Raw genomic sequence first — 14576 nt, forward strand, 5'->3', positions numbered from 1 at the left:
TAAATGTCCCTTTTTTCCACACGACCTACATGTAGAATTTTTTACTCCACATGCAAAACTAGAACTCACATGCCCTGGACACCCACATCTATAACAAATTATGGGTCGTCTCTCTCCACCTTTTACAGGCACATATTCACTGTTTTTATTAACTGGCTTCTTAACAATTTCTCTTTTAACCTCCTTTACTTCAGCAGGTACTTCCTTTCTCATAGTTGTTACCGCACTTGCACTCGGACTCTTTCTTTTGTCAATTTCTTTCATCCATACAGCAGTGTTTTCCATACTACGAGCAATCTGAATAGCTTCTTCCGAAGTAGGATCCTTCGAGAGTAACTTTTCTTTCACCTTTTTATTATTTGTACATCTCACAATTTGGTCCCTTATCAAAGAGTCAAATAGACCCTGAAATTCACATGTAACGGTGTAGGAGAGTAGGATCTGCACTTATGTTGCCCCCACTTTTTTCTGATGTATACACTGGTTTTTGGCTATAGTCTGGCTGGGTCCCTGCTAATCAGGGCCCCAGTCTATCTGTTCTCTTTAAACGACTTGCTGTGCATATTAGATGCACTAGTGATTGGATACTGTGGTACCTTATGAGCCCCTAGTATATGGTACCTCAGGTACCTAGGGCATAGACACTTCACAGGCCTACCAGGGGCTGCAGCATGTATTATGCCACCCCTGGGAAGCAGTCTCAATCTGACACCACAGGCCTGCTACTGCAGCCTGTGTGAGGTAGTGTTAGCACTCCTCACTGAGATATAGGTTCCTATATTTCACCATACACACACATATAAACCTATCAGCCACCCCTATGGCAGGCCCTATCAATCCTGAGGGCAGGGGGCTTGGTTTACAATGTGAGGGGGTGCCTCTGCCTGAGCAGGTCCCCTCTGCAGCTACCAGAGTCTATTCTCTATGGCTGTTTGTGGATGCGGTTAAACCATATACTCTTAAATGCATTAAAATGCTAACTTTGGAATGACTGCATCAAAACATGTCGTGTTTGGTGTCAAACAACTTGGAATCATACCCCCACATCAGTCCTTGATGTGGGAGCATGATCCCACCCTTCTAGAGGGGACGACATGTAAAACGACAGAAATCTGAAAGAGCCCTGGCATCACAAAATGGATGCCACCAGCACAGACACTGGGCTGCCCTCCTGCTGCTGACTGAAACTCGCAGTGGAGGAAGCCCTACAAAAGGCATCCTGTCACAGGGAGGTGTCACCCCCTCCCCTGACCCTCCTAGAGGAGTGGTCATGGAGCTAGTCCCTCCCCTATCTTCACTATAAGATAGCAAACTTTGCCATTGCAAAACAGATAACCCTGGACAACGCTCTACAAAGAAGAATCCTGGCCCTTCGACGTTCCACTACCTTTGGAAGACAGAAGAATCTCCCTTGGAGTCAAGGAGTGACTCCCCTGCTTGGAAGGCACCAAAAACCTTAATCAATGGTTGCAAACTTTCCCGCGGGAGTTCGAAGTCCCTGCAGCCCCGGAAGTGGATTTCCTGACTTCTCGACGGCCATTGTGAGTCCCCAGCAGAGCTGTGGCAAATGGACCCCACGAGTGACGAGGAACAGCAATACCCAGGGACCGTGCACTATTGTCGAGTGCAAACCCTTCACGATGTTCTACAAACTTGTGCATTGGACCATTTGTGGCCCAAGCCTCCAGCAGGTTTTGCAGCGAAAATCAGAGGCCTACCCCGTCCCGAGTGACCGTGGGCTCCTGTGAAGCATTTCCTGAAGAGGTGTCTTCGCGATCCCTTGCCCGTTGGCTGGTGGGTCCCCCCGAAGACTTTCTTATCGACTCAAAGGGCTCCGCTGGTTGCTCCAGGCCTGCCCTCACTTACCCTCGCTGGGTGAGTCCCTCAGACCTTGCTGGTCTGCACCATCGACTTTCTTCACTCCACAGGAGACTTGCAGTTGCCAAGGCTTGTTGGCTTCAATCCGGTTGCCGACACCACCATCAGCCGCAGACGTCGTGGGACACTCCGAATCCAGCTGCTGGTCATCGTCGATTCCTCCTGGACCTCGTGAGCGAAGAGTCAAACACCATCGACGACCTGAAATCACCCGACATCCGTGGTCAGCCATCTTCCTGGCCACCGGTCACTGGCAAGTGACTTTGAACACTGACCCTTCAATTTTCAGGTCGCCGCCATCTTGGATTCCACCGGACACTTCTTCAGTCGACACAAGTAGCAAGTCTTCTTTGGTCTCCATAGAAAACAGCGACGCAACCCGACCCCAAAAGACACCTATGCACCCGGCTTCCCTGGGTGAGGTAACTCGTGCACTTCGGTGCCCTAGTGTGTGTTGGCCCTCGAAGTACTTACCTTGTAAGTGGCTTGATTGTAGACTTCCTCGAAGTACCCTAAAACTTTAAAAATCAAACCGTGACTTGCACCATTATAATCAATAGGGAACCCGCGGCTGTGTTCACACACTGCACGCATCTCCCGTGGGCCTGTTACTTACCTGCTAACACTGCAGTAGTGAAGCCCCAGCGATTCCCCAGGCCCTAGGCCGTGTCATTTTGCAAGTCGACATTCTTATACCATTTTTTTAGTATATGGTCTGGTACGCCCCAAGGGCTCCGGCCATATTTGTGCTTAACTTATTGAGAAACGTTGAATTTTGAATGTGTATCTGGCTTCTAATCTCATAAAGAGATTAGTAGAGTGTGTCTAGTAATAAATATATATATATTTGATATATATATACCTGTGTGGTGTCCTTTCATCTGGTAATTCAAGAGATTATAAGGTAAAACAAGCTGCTTTACATTCCTCTGAGACTTGGCCTGAAGGCTGCTCTCCACAGCTACCACTAGGATAGCTTTCTTTAAAAGGTTATCTTAAACCTATCTACCATAAGAGTCGATTTGGACTGGTGCAAGGTGGCCACTATAACTAGTGACCAGCATATGCCAGGCCAACTTCTCACAAACTGCTAAGCCACGCAAAGAAGCCACATATGTCATTATATCCTCATCTTGGTTCTGTACTCTACAAAAAAATGTCTTTCAAAAACGATGTTCACTTTAGGAGTAAAATGTTTCTCTAACATCTGTAAAGACATATCGTAGAAATTCATTGGTTGACCATTTCCCATGCCTAACGGTATTTCAGGCAAATCATCATATATTCGCCTCCCTTCTACTCAAAGATGAGGTAAAAGTATGGCTTGTTTCCTTAATGGACCATATTTGTCTCCTCAAATTGCTAAGAGCTAAGGAAAAAAAATATTTTTCCATCGCTTCCAGGGAATAGATGGTTCCCCTGGAACTGGTAAAAAACTTGGAGGTGCAGACATACTTTGTTCGGTCATTCCTGCAATAAAGTTTAATTAACAAACTAAAATAAGAGAGTTATATACCAATTTAATATAATAAGCTGAAATAATCCAAAATAATTAATTAAAATAACTAATTAAAATAACTGATTAAAATAACTGATTAAAATAACCAAGTAAAATAATTAATTAAAATAACCAATTAAAATAAATCAGGTTTTTCCAGCTCTAGTCTCTTTGTTTCAATGCAGGAGTTGTGAGTCCCTTTTCAATATAGAGAAAGATATTTAAAAGTCTTTCTTCAATTTCCTTAACTTAGTCCTTCAACAGTTTCCTTTAATCTTTTAATATCACGACGAAGCTCTCCTCTTTGGCCTTCACTCTACCTTTGATACTTGTTCCAGATTAAGCAGAAGAAACGAAGGCATTCACACATAAGGTAAAGCAGTGCTCCTTCACTTGGCAGAAAAGCTTGCATCGACAAGCGCAGTACTCGCGCTTCACCACTAGATGGCGCACAGCGCTAGGAAATGACACTCAAATCTTCAAATATGGTGCTCTGTTACTAGGCAGCGAACAGCATGAGGAAAAGACACTCGTGTGTGATGTTTAAACGCGGTTCTCGTGCACAATGCCTTGTTAACGAATAGGGCAAGCACGGAATAATAAAAAAAAATATATAAGAGGCCAAATAAGAAATCCAAGATATAAGAGTGCTGGCAGAAAACTCTACCACATATAACTCACAGTTTGATGCAGTTGTCTTTCAAAACGACGTGGAAAATTCTTCAATAGCGCTAATAATTAGCGGCGTTCCAGAGGTGAAGGTTGTAGTGTCTCCCGCCCTCTGCGCAGGACCAACTCGTCGCCAAAATTTGTAGTAATCCACACAGCTTCAATTTTAGTTTCTTCATGAAGTTTATTGCGGAGTAGAAATAACGTCTACTACCTCCAGCATTACAGATAAAAACTGGTCAATATTGGAATCCTAACTGTGATGCTGTTCTACCGCATCACAGCTGCATCGTAGGATTCCAACTACCTCACACTATCCATTTTGGCCACTTCTCTGGAGCATCCCACCCCAAATCACACTCCTTTGAAGCATCCTATCTTAAATCAGACTTGCTTGTCAGACCACACCTACATCTACATGTATCAAGCTATTTAGTGTTCGCAAATGGGCCGATTTGCAGAATTGGCCCATTTGCGAACGCTTAAAAGGCTTTTTACTTGTATCAAAACCCATTTTGCGATTCAGTAATCTTTACTGAATAAGAAAATGGGTTTGCGATTTGCTATTAGGAAGGGGCGTGTTTAGGGCAAGGTGGGCAAAAGTCGCCCACCTTGGAAGAAATAAAATAGATACAATAAAATCCCACGAAGGAGAATTGATGCTATATACAATCCTCATTTGCCCAAACTTGCAGCGCGTCTTCGTCTTAATAGCAATTATTTCTATGCTGATTCTCACTGCTTGGCAAGGCAAGTGATGTAGAAACAAGACAGACGCGACAATTTCTGCCATTAGCAAACTGTCTGAGGAGATGTGAGATCATAGACACTGGTAGGGCCTGTTACTGCATTCAGTTATTGCCGCCAGTGTTGCAGTGTAAAAGATAGTTTCATTCTAATGATGAATCACTGCCCATCTAACTTCACATCTTCCTTTCCAATGCAAAGATAAGACTTACTGTCTCAGGCCACACCGGATAAACTTGTACAGTTCACTCAAATGTAAAATTCTAACCCCAAATTGATGCAACAAGATATTAAAGCGCTTGTGTTTCGTTTGTTAAAATACATGGAAAGCATTTCCCTGCGATCGTGATTCTAGTTTTAATTTAAGAATCATTGTTAATAAAGTTTCTAATCTATCTTTAAAGAACTAATCATCAAATGCATTGGAAGTGTTAATAACTCAAACTCTCAGGTGTCTTTTAATCTGTTTTAAGTTTAAATTCTTAAACATCAATGGAAGCATTCTATGTTGGTATCAAAGTTACTGTGAGTCAAGAAATTGTTATTTGACTGATGTATGCAATTTCTATAAAGAAGTAAAAAAAAGTATTGAAAGCATCTTCTTAGTATTAATACTGTATGTTGAATAAAAACTTTCTCTGTTGTAGGAAGCAATTTCCCACAACTGTGTTGTAATCTTCTCAAAGACATCCTGCCCTTTCTGCACCATGGCAAAAAATGTATTCAGTGATCTCAATGTGGCTTATACAGTGATTGAACTGGATATGCAGGAAAATGGAAACCAGCTTCAAGCCGTTCTTCACCAAATGACTGGAGACAGGACAGTGAGTATGATTGTCCCCTGTTATAATTAGAAATCGAGTTGAGTGTACCTAAAATGAAGCCCTTAATTCTATCCATGTCGTCTGTTGTTCAAGTGCAGCATATATCTTCATTCCTAGGTGTCTGTACATTTATAAGATGCCGTAATTCTTACAATGAGTTAGGCCTAGAATGTATCATTAGGTTTAAGGTCTTCATAAATTGGCTGATGGAAATATCTCATCTTTTTCAAAAAACAAAATGAAGACTGGCACTCATGATGTTGAAAAACGTTCATCAAATAATAAACCGGGCTCATATGTAGTATTAAAAAAAAAGTTTACGTTTTCCTTCAATTTGCTTAGTATTAGTAGTTGTGAAGATTATTATGTTTTTTTCTATCACAATAAAAGGTAGAAACATGGACAAAGGATACTTGTTTTAAAAATAATGTTATTTTATGTATAACAACAACAATACAGTTATGATGTGAGGCTATATGAATTAAGTACAACTCTTATTCTTCACCATCGAAATGCAATCACGTTATTAATAGAGATGTGATGTGAGGACGTTTAGGAGATCCACATGAAAAGATTTGATGGAGTCAAGTATAACTGGCTTTGCCAAAGCTCAGTTACATGGTCACAAATGTTTTTGTTGTGAGCAGATAATCAACAACTCTTAGCAAACCCTTTACACTCCTAACGTATTAGACTAATAGAAAGGATACCACAATTCCCTATTGATTTAATGAATGGGCTCTCACTATTCACCCCGGTCCCTAGAGACTCCTTTGAGCTCTATATATTCCAACAGCCATCGTTTGCTGTTACACAATCCTTGTTACGTCTGCAGACGCCCCCCTTTAGTGGACATCAGGAACTGTTCCTTATCACCTATACAACGGTCCAAATTCCGCATTCAAGATATTTGAACGGCATTCTAATGGCCATCTACCCGGATTCTGGCACACTATGAGCCAAATCACAAGGCGTCATATATTCAGGCAATAGTTTATTGTGTAGTCCTGAGGATGATCCTATTGCATTGGAGCTAGGGATCGAAACGTCGAATTTCCAAACAGTACCGCAATTTATCCATTGTGAAAATTTTATTGTGGCCACTGTTGGTTAGAGCTTACTTAAGTTTTCACTGTATTGTAAGCCACTACTTGCTCCCCATGTTTTTGCCTGTCATTTCTGTTCTCTTTTTCATTTTTCTTTTGTTAAAGCTCGGTACAGGATTGTGCCCTTAATTTATTTTCTTCCTGGTCTTTCATTCCTTGTTATTCCTTTTGAATTGTAAGAAATAAATGTTCCTTTTTCCGGCTGGACATTGGAAGTCTTTCCATAGGTCTCATTGAAGTCTATGTCGAAATGAAACACAATCAAGGCAAACATATATGTAGAAATATATATATGTATATAAATGTATGGAACCTGAAAATAAAGTTATAGTAAGCAAGAACAGTAAGAAAACTAGAAATTAGTGGAACACTTCACCAACTGTCTGTCCATCCCGTTTCCACTTCGCCAAAAATTATTTTATATTTGAGGATATTTTAATCATTTCTTGGAAGATTTTAATTAATCAAACAAATAAATAAACTGTAAACTTCGTCAAAGGGGAGTCCGGTTCTTCAGCCGAGACACAGGAGACAGTAGTGACACTATACGCCTCACCTCCACAGCTGCACGTCTGCCCTGTGATGAACTTCCACCGAACAGAACCCAGACAAGTGGAGACGTAAGACGAAGCTCCTGGTGAGCCTCGCTCCCTATTCCCATCAGAGTCCGTACCACTCCGCACCGAGGCCACAGCTTCAGCTGGCCAGGCGTCTGTTATGGCTTCAGAGCAGAGCGAGCACATTCCTCTGACAAGATTCAGTTCTTTCTGGTCAGTAAAGTTTAAAAAACAAGTGAAAAGGAAAACATGCCCTTCTCACCTAGTGAAGCTCAGAAAATGGCGACAGCTCAGAAAATGGAGTCACTCAAGCATAAGCCTCTATTCACGCAAAAGAGTAAAATTAGTATGCAAGATGACATAAGATCAGGCCAAAGCCAATAGCAAGCACTGCCGTTAAGCAAGATAAAGTCAGAATCTGAAAGAGACATAATCAAGCACTACTTCGTAGCTTATTCTTACTAGGCAGGTCTACACATCACTATATTATGTTATAATATGCTAAATAAGATTGAGATGGTGATGGGCGACGGTCATTATCAGGCTATTTATCCACATAAATGGTACATTCATTACATACAGTTAGCTTACGACCGAGACGTACGGAGCGGTTCGGACCCGGAAACGACTCGGTGGTAAATTTCATGTAGCTCGCATCGTACTGGCTCGCTCGTACAGCTGTACGAGTCGGGCGGAAAACACGCGTACGGCTCATAGTTTTTCTGGCCAGATCGCATTCGGTGCCCTTCCGACCCGGATCGGAATCGGCCCCAAAATGTAAAAAAAAATTGGTAAATGTGATAATAAACAGGAACGAAGACCGGAGCGACATTTGTCACAGCGAATGTGATGATAAAAATGAATGGAGAGCTCAAAACCCGAGTGCTTGCGTCAAAAGTGACGTTAAAAAGGAACGGAGCTCAGAGCAACATGTGTCCCAGCAAATGTGACGATAAACAGGAAGTTTGTGACTCCAATTACGTGTGCTTATGTTACAGGCAGAGACCAATGAAAAAAGTAGTGCACCAAAACTAACAGTAATGGCAGAAAGTGAAAGCCTACTAGTAATAGCGTTGTGCTCCATGGGGGGAAGCAAGATAACAAAAGCAGGGAAAAAGAACACATATTAACCAGATGGAAGCAAGCCTTTTAGAAGGGCATGCAAAGTAACTAATAGAAAGCGGTGGGCGGTCTGTAAGCCCACAAAGTAGATACAGCATGTCTCGAAGAGACAGGGCATGCGCATCCTAGGTGAAACCAAAGAAATACTATTTGAGAATCAGTGTAAAACCATTAAAGGCAACATGAAAAATGTGAGGATGCACAGTCTTAATGAAATTCATAAAAGTACACCTGCAGGTCTATGATTGTGCATTGAGCAGATACTCAATTTTTAGGAATTCAGAAGAGGTTACAAAATTAATCCTAGAAAACATACTCCTAACAAACTTTTTGTAAACTGCATTTTTGCATAAGCAAATATACATGGGTAAATATGCTTATAGGAAAATCTGCTAAGCAATTCATGATTCACTTCTTCAAATGGTTTTTACTTTTTCTGCAGGTAAACTCCTACACCTTTTTGCTTCCATATTGGAAAATGTTTTATTCCTGCCCTTACCACGAGTAAATTGGTGGTAATGCGAGTACCTTTAAATATGTAAATTTGTGGGTGTGCAAAAACTCACGGGGCATCCAGCCCTAAAACAAAATTTAAAGTAGATTTACAGAAAGGTGAAAAAAATTAGAGCTTTGCTAGAATCCAAACCCCAATATAACATGGGCCCTGGCATTATCAGAGAGCCAATTAGCAGAGCTGTGACCTGATATACTTGAAGATGTGACCTGCATATACTTGAGGAAACATTATCAAACCTTTAATCCTGGCTTCCAGTGGTTTGTTATCTGTATGAACCTCAAAACTACTGCCCTCAAAGAACAGTCCAACATTTGTGCACTGCTTATTACACCTGCAGTGCTTCTTTCAGTTACACTATAGCTCATCAGTACCATTCTGAGCAACCTTGGTGCAGAGGAAGTTGTCAATCATTTTTTTGTCAGTGTCTTTTAATAACAGCTCCTACATCATGATTACTACCATCTGTAGTTACTCCTGTCAGTTTCCTCATCAAACATTCCAAAATCACCCCGCCCCTTTTTTCAATCAGCAGTTTCAAATGCAATGCTCTTGATGCCACATTCCTGATAAAGTTCGAAAAAGCTTCACTATTACTAAATATGACAACTCATAATATTGGTCCTTACGTTTTGAACATCAACAATAGATTGAGCATTTGGTTTTTACTTAAGTACCATTTAGCTCATTTCACAACTATGCAATCTCTGTCTTGCCAAACATCCGCTTCTGTCAACCCTTTCTTTCTCCACATCTCTAGCACTCTTATGAGTTGCCTCCAATATCACACCACCAAAATGTTATCTTGAAAGAAATGTACACTAGGAATCCCCTTTAACAAATTATGCATTACATCCTGGAATGATGCCACTGCACACACCAGTCCAAACCGCATTCTGCAAAAATTGAACATCAAAATGGGACATTAGGGTGCCGATTCCGATCCGTTAAAAATAATTTGCGTACGACCCGTATCCGTATTTTTTTACGTACGAGTCATACAAGTACCGTACAAACTTCCAAGTACGATTAGTCCGTGAAAAATAACTACGAATAGCGTCGGGAAAAGTCTACGAGAGTGAGCCGGACATTTTTACGTGCAAATCGTAAAACACAAGTCCGAGCGCGCAAGTACGATCCCGACCGTCCGTCCGAATACACAATTGCACGTAAAATGGCCCGTACGGAGCCAACGCAGTAGCACACATGTACACGGGTAAACTTATGCCCGTGTACGAGCCGTACAGCCCCCCACCCCCAAATATGTCAGCACCGTACACCACCCTGTCCGCACTGTACCCCAGCCCCGCAACTGTACGCGCCATACCCCCCCATGTACGCGCCGTACCCCCATGTACGCGCCTTACCCCCCCTGTCCGCACTGTACCCCAGCCCCGCACCTGTATGCGCTGTACCCCCATGTACGTGCCTTCCCCCATGTACGCGCATCACCCCCGCATGTACGCGCCGTACCGCTGCATGTACGTGCCGTACCCAAGGGCCGCACGTGTACGCACCGTACCCCCACCGCATGTACGTGCCTTACCCCCCATGTACGCGCCGTACCTCCGCATGTACGCGCCGTACCCCAGGCCCGCACGCGTATGCACCGTACACCCACCGCATGTACGCGCCTTACCCCCACCCATGTACGCGCCGTACCTCCGCATGTACGCGCCGTACCCCAGGGCCGCACGTGTACGCACCGTACCCCCACCGCATGTACGTGCCGCACTCCAACACCGTACCCCAGCACCCTCACCCAGCATTGCGTATGTACGGATCGTGCCTACGCGAAAAAGACTCTTGCAGAACCAGGACACTGTAAAACAGCACAAGGAGGGTCAATTCGACTCGCACAACACCACAAAACACGTCTACATGACAAAATACATCTCAATGACTGACCTGGCACATCCAAACAGGCAAATAGAGGCCCCAAATCACAACCACCTCTTATAACACACCCACCAAAATTCATACACAGCCACACCCAAAAATGGACAAATAAAAAGGGCCCACACACACAACCCATGAGCCTTTGCAACAGACCCACTGCTGCCAGACCCCACTGAGAAACAACTCCACATTATTCATACCTTCACTACACTTTCACTCACACACCTTCACACAACCTCCTCCACAAACATCCCCCTCTTCACATTCACACACACACCGTCACATTCACACCCACAACCATCCACACCCACACCCCACACCATGCCCACAGACAAGAATCCAAAGTTCACAATAGCGGAGCTGGACCTCCTTGTCAACAAAGTCATCAGAGTCGAGCCACAGCTGTTTGGAACATTGGTCAGACAGACCAGCATAGCTGAAAAATCTGCCATGTGGCAGAGGATTGTCGATAAGGTGAATGCTGTTGCGCCCATCCGAAGGACCAGGCATGAATGCCAAGCCAGGTGGTACGATCTGCGCAGGGCGGTCAAGAGGAAAATGAACGAAGAGTATGCCCAGAGTAACATCACTGGAGGTGGGCCGCCCCGCAGACCCGTACACTACCATCCCTGGGAGGAGAAGGTGATGGCCCTGCTACCGCCGGTGGGAGTACACGGAGTCGAAGGAGTCGCAGAGCCTGGTAAGTACACAAACAACTTACGTAACATGGGGGCAATGGGGTCCACACCACATATACACCAAATGCACGCAACAAACAAAAAAAAAGTATTCAACAAATGCACGCAACTTCCCCCAAGCACTCACCGCACACAACCACACTCAAAAACCACGCTCATGCCACTAACGTCTCCATGCACCCTTCACAAATCAAGGCAAGGCCATGTCCAAGGCTACAACAACCACAAACACAAGACTGGATGTCCAGGAGGCTAGGAGGGTGGGCCCCACACAACACATTGGGAAAATGAGACGCAGACACCAATGCCCTCAGCCCATATGGCATAGGTACATACCCATGCACAATGCACAGGGACTGGCAAAGTACTGACAAGGTAGCTGACACTTGGCCCTGCTGTATGCAGCACAAGGCCCTCCTGGAACCACTGTACACTCAAACAACAAAACTTCACAAGCACAGATATCTAGCACAGGAACTCACACTCACTGTCATGCCAGCATGCACCATGAGGGGACAGACACATCACCTGGAAGACCCAATGACAGCTCACACTACACACAACAGCAGGCCCGGTCACAACCCCCCCCCCCCCCTAACACAAGCACACACCCCCGGGGCAGGCAACGGATTTACACACTCTCACAATGGACATGTGACACAACAAGACCAATCCAGAGCCAAATAAGCATCATAGCCAACAATCTACAGGTCAAACACTCAGGAGAACATCCCAATCTTTCCCCCGCAACATCCCCATCCCCAAGTGGACATTGAGAGGAATGCTAGGCACATCCAACTACTTGGAGGAACTGTGTCAACTTGAATATGTATGAAACATAGATGTCGCATGAAACACCATTAACATTGTCTCTCTCTCACACACAGGGAAACTTCGACGATCTCCCCCCAACACTGGGGGGGAAGAATCACAGTCCCAGGCTCCGCGTGAAGATGATCCCACCGGCAGCGACGACTCTCACCACTCCGTGGATAACCCCGACCAACCTGGACCCTCTGGTGCCCAAGCCCCTGCAGCACCTGCGTCAGGTACATCTGTGCCAACCATCACCCCCATTCCTGCCACATCCCAGGACACACCCAGGAGCCCTGCTCGCACTGAACAACAGAGCCAATCTGACCAGGAGGGACAAGGTACTCCGGGCACCCAGGGGTAGGCAAGCAACCCTGCAAATGCCATCCCTCAGGGGTCCCGTAGACCCGATGTACCCACAAGGGCAGGCCAGGCTCAAGTGGGCAGGGGTGGTGGGAGTGAAGGCAGGCGGAGGGGCGAACCTGACCAGCCAGCTCAGGACACCGGTATGTCACACATACGCAACATCCTGGATTCGTACCGGCGTGACACCAGAGGCATCAACCAGGTCGTGTCCAGACTCTCCGAGATGCAGGGGACCCTCGATGAGATTAAGAACCTGCAGGTCGAGCATCATGCCAGTCAATAAGAACACCAAGGACGGATGGAGGCAAGACTGGCTGAGCTCCTGGCGGTGCACAGGGACATGAGCCAATCACTCCGTCAGATCGCCCAAAGCATGGGCAACCCTCCCTGTGCCACCAGGCGTAGACCAGCACCAGACACAGGGAGGGAGGAGGAGGAGGAGGATTCGTCTGACGGAGCGTCCCCAGCATCGTCCAGGCCTGCATCTGAGGGTCCCCGGAGGAAGGTGGGTCGTCCACGGAAAAGACCATGAGAGTCAGTGGACCATCCACATCTCCCAGGTCACCTGGCCTGGCACCTGGCCCTCTGGCGCAACAGCAGCACCTCATCCAATGACATTCTCTGCCACATGGACTTGCTGGTCACAGTCTGGCCAATGATGACCAACACTGTGCCCTGGACTCTGATGACTTCCAATGCCAAGGATACCATCTCCCCCTGTGAACTTTGGATTCTATTCCCCCGGTAGAGCACCTAATTGCATCTACCAAACCACTTACCCCACCGCAAATAAATATATCACTTTGGACATGAGACGTTCCTGTCATTTTGCATTATTCAACGACATATGTGTGTGGAAATGTCAAACTATGCCTGAGTGTTGAACTAACTCCAGCCATCCATACCCTGGGATCAGAGTCTGGTACAGGACACACATGGGTCACAAGGTATCATTCAATGTAGGCATGGAGCACAACACTCACCTGTGATGGCCTCTGGCTGCTGAGAGGGTGCTTGCTAAACTGTGCGGAGAGACCTATTTGGGAGATTATCATCAAGGCGTAAAGGTCATGGCTCATGTGGAGGTTCCTGGTGAGGGAGTCCCAGGTATGTGTGGCCAGGTGGGAGAACAATGTCCTGTATGCTGGAGCACGGTGGATGTGAAGAACGGTGGCCAGGGCAAGGTTGGATGCACGGAGATGGCCCAACGGGATCTAGGATGACAGACGTACAAGGTTGGTTGGGGTCGGGGTTGTGGACTGCCTCCTGAGTGTGGGTGGGGAGTGTGGAGGTCATCCTGCAGCAGACAGTGATCCATTGCAGCTATCTATGGTGGACGGTGAGGTGGCTAGGGCGCAGAGTGTTGAATCTGAGGTGTGTAGATGCACCCTGGAAGTGGACCAGTTTCCTGGGAGTTTGGATGTACTTGCTCCGTAGAGGGCAGGGCAGTATTTGACACGGATGTTGTCATGGACCTGGGGGATGGTCTGTCTTTTCTTGGAGTGGATCTATCTGTGGATCATGTGCATAATGCAGAGGGCGTTGCAGCATGAGGTACAGATGGTGTGGACTAGCATGGCATATGTGAGCGAGCCAAACATGATGCACACCATCTTGTGTGTGTGGCCACTGGGTGCTTGTGCAGGGCTCTTGCGGGTGGGACACAGGCACTTGACCCAGCTGGAAGGGGACAATCCTCAGATGATCACCTCAGTCCTGTACAAGTCCAGCCTCAGGTGGCTCGTGTTCAGCCATTCATCAATGGATCTCATGAATACTTGAATGATGGAACTGCCAATGTCTGTGTCTTTGTTGAGGGTGAGGAGCACCTGGCTGTCAATGGCATACGAGCTGATGATGAGGTGCTGTGCGCATGTGATGGGGG

At 45.6% G+C, this 14576-nt stretch overlaps 1 protein-coding gene across 3 annotated transcripts in view; it reads left to right on the forward strand.

The window, feature by feature from the left end:
* Positions 1 to 14576, forward strand: part of GLRX2 (glutaredoxin 2) — a 95857-nt gene that overhangs the window by 47072 nt on the left and 34209 nt on the right. For all 3 annotated transcript variants that reach the window (XM_085654793.1, XM_085654794.1, XM_085654792.1), the window contains exon 3: positions 5440 to 5616. In XM_085654793.1, coding sequence (XP_085510919.1) covers positions 5440 to 5616 — 177 coding nt within the window. The remainder of the gene's footprint in view (positions 1 to 5439; positions 5617 to 14576) is intronic.

This window comes from Triturus cristatus, chromosome 4_1 (genome assembly GCF_964204655.1).
Source record: "Triturus cristatus chromosome 4_1, aTriCri1.1, whole genome shotgun sequence".
NCBI lineage: Eukaryota > Metazoa > Chordata > Amphibia > Caudata > Salamandridae > Triturus > Triturus cristatus.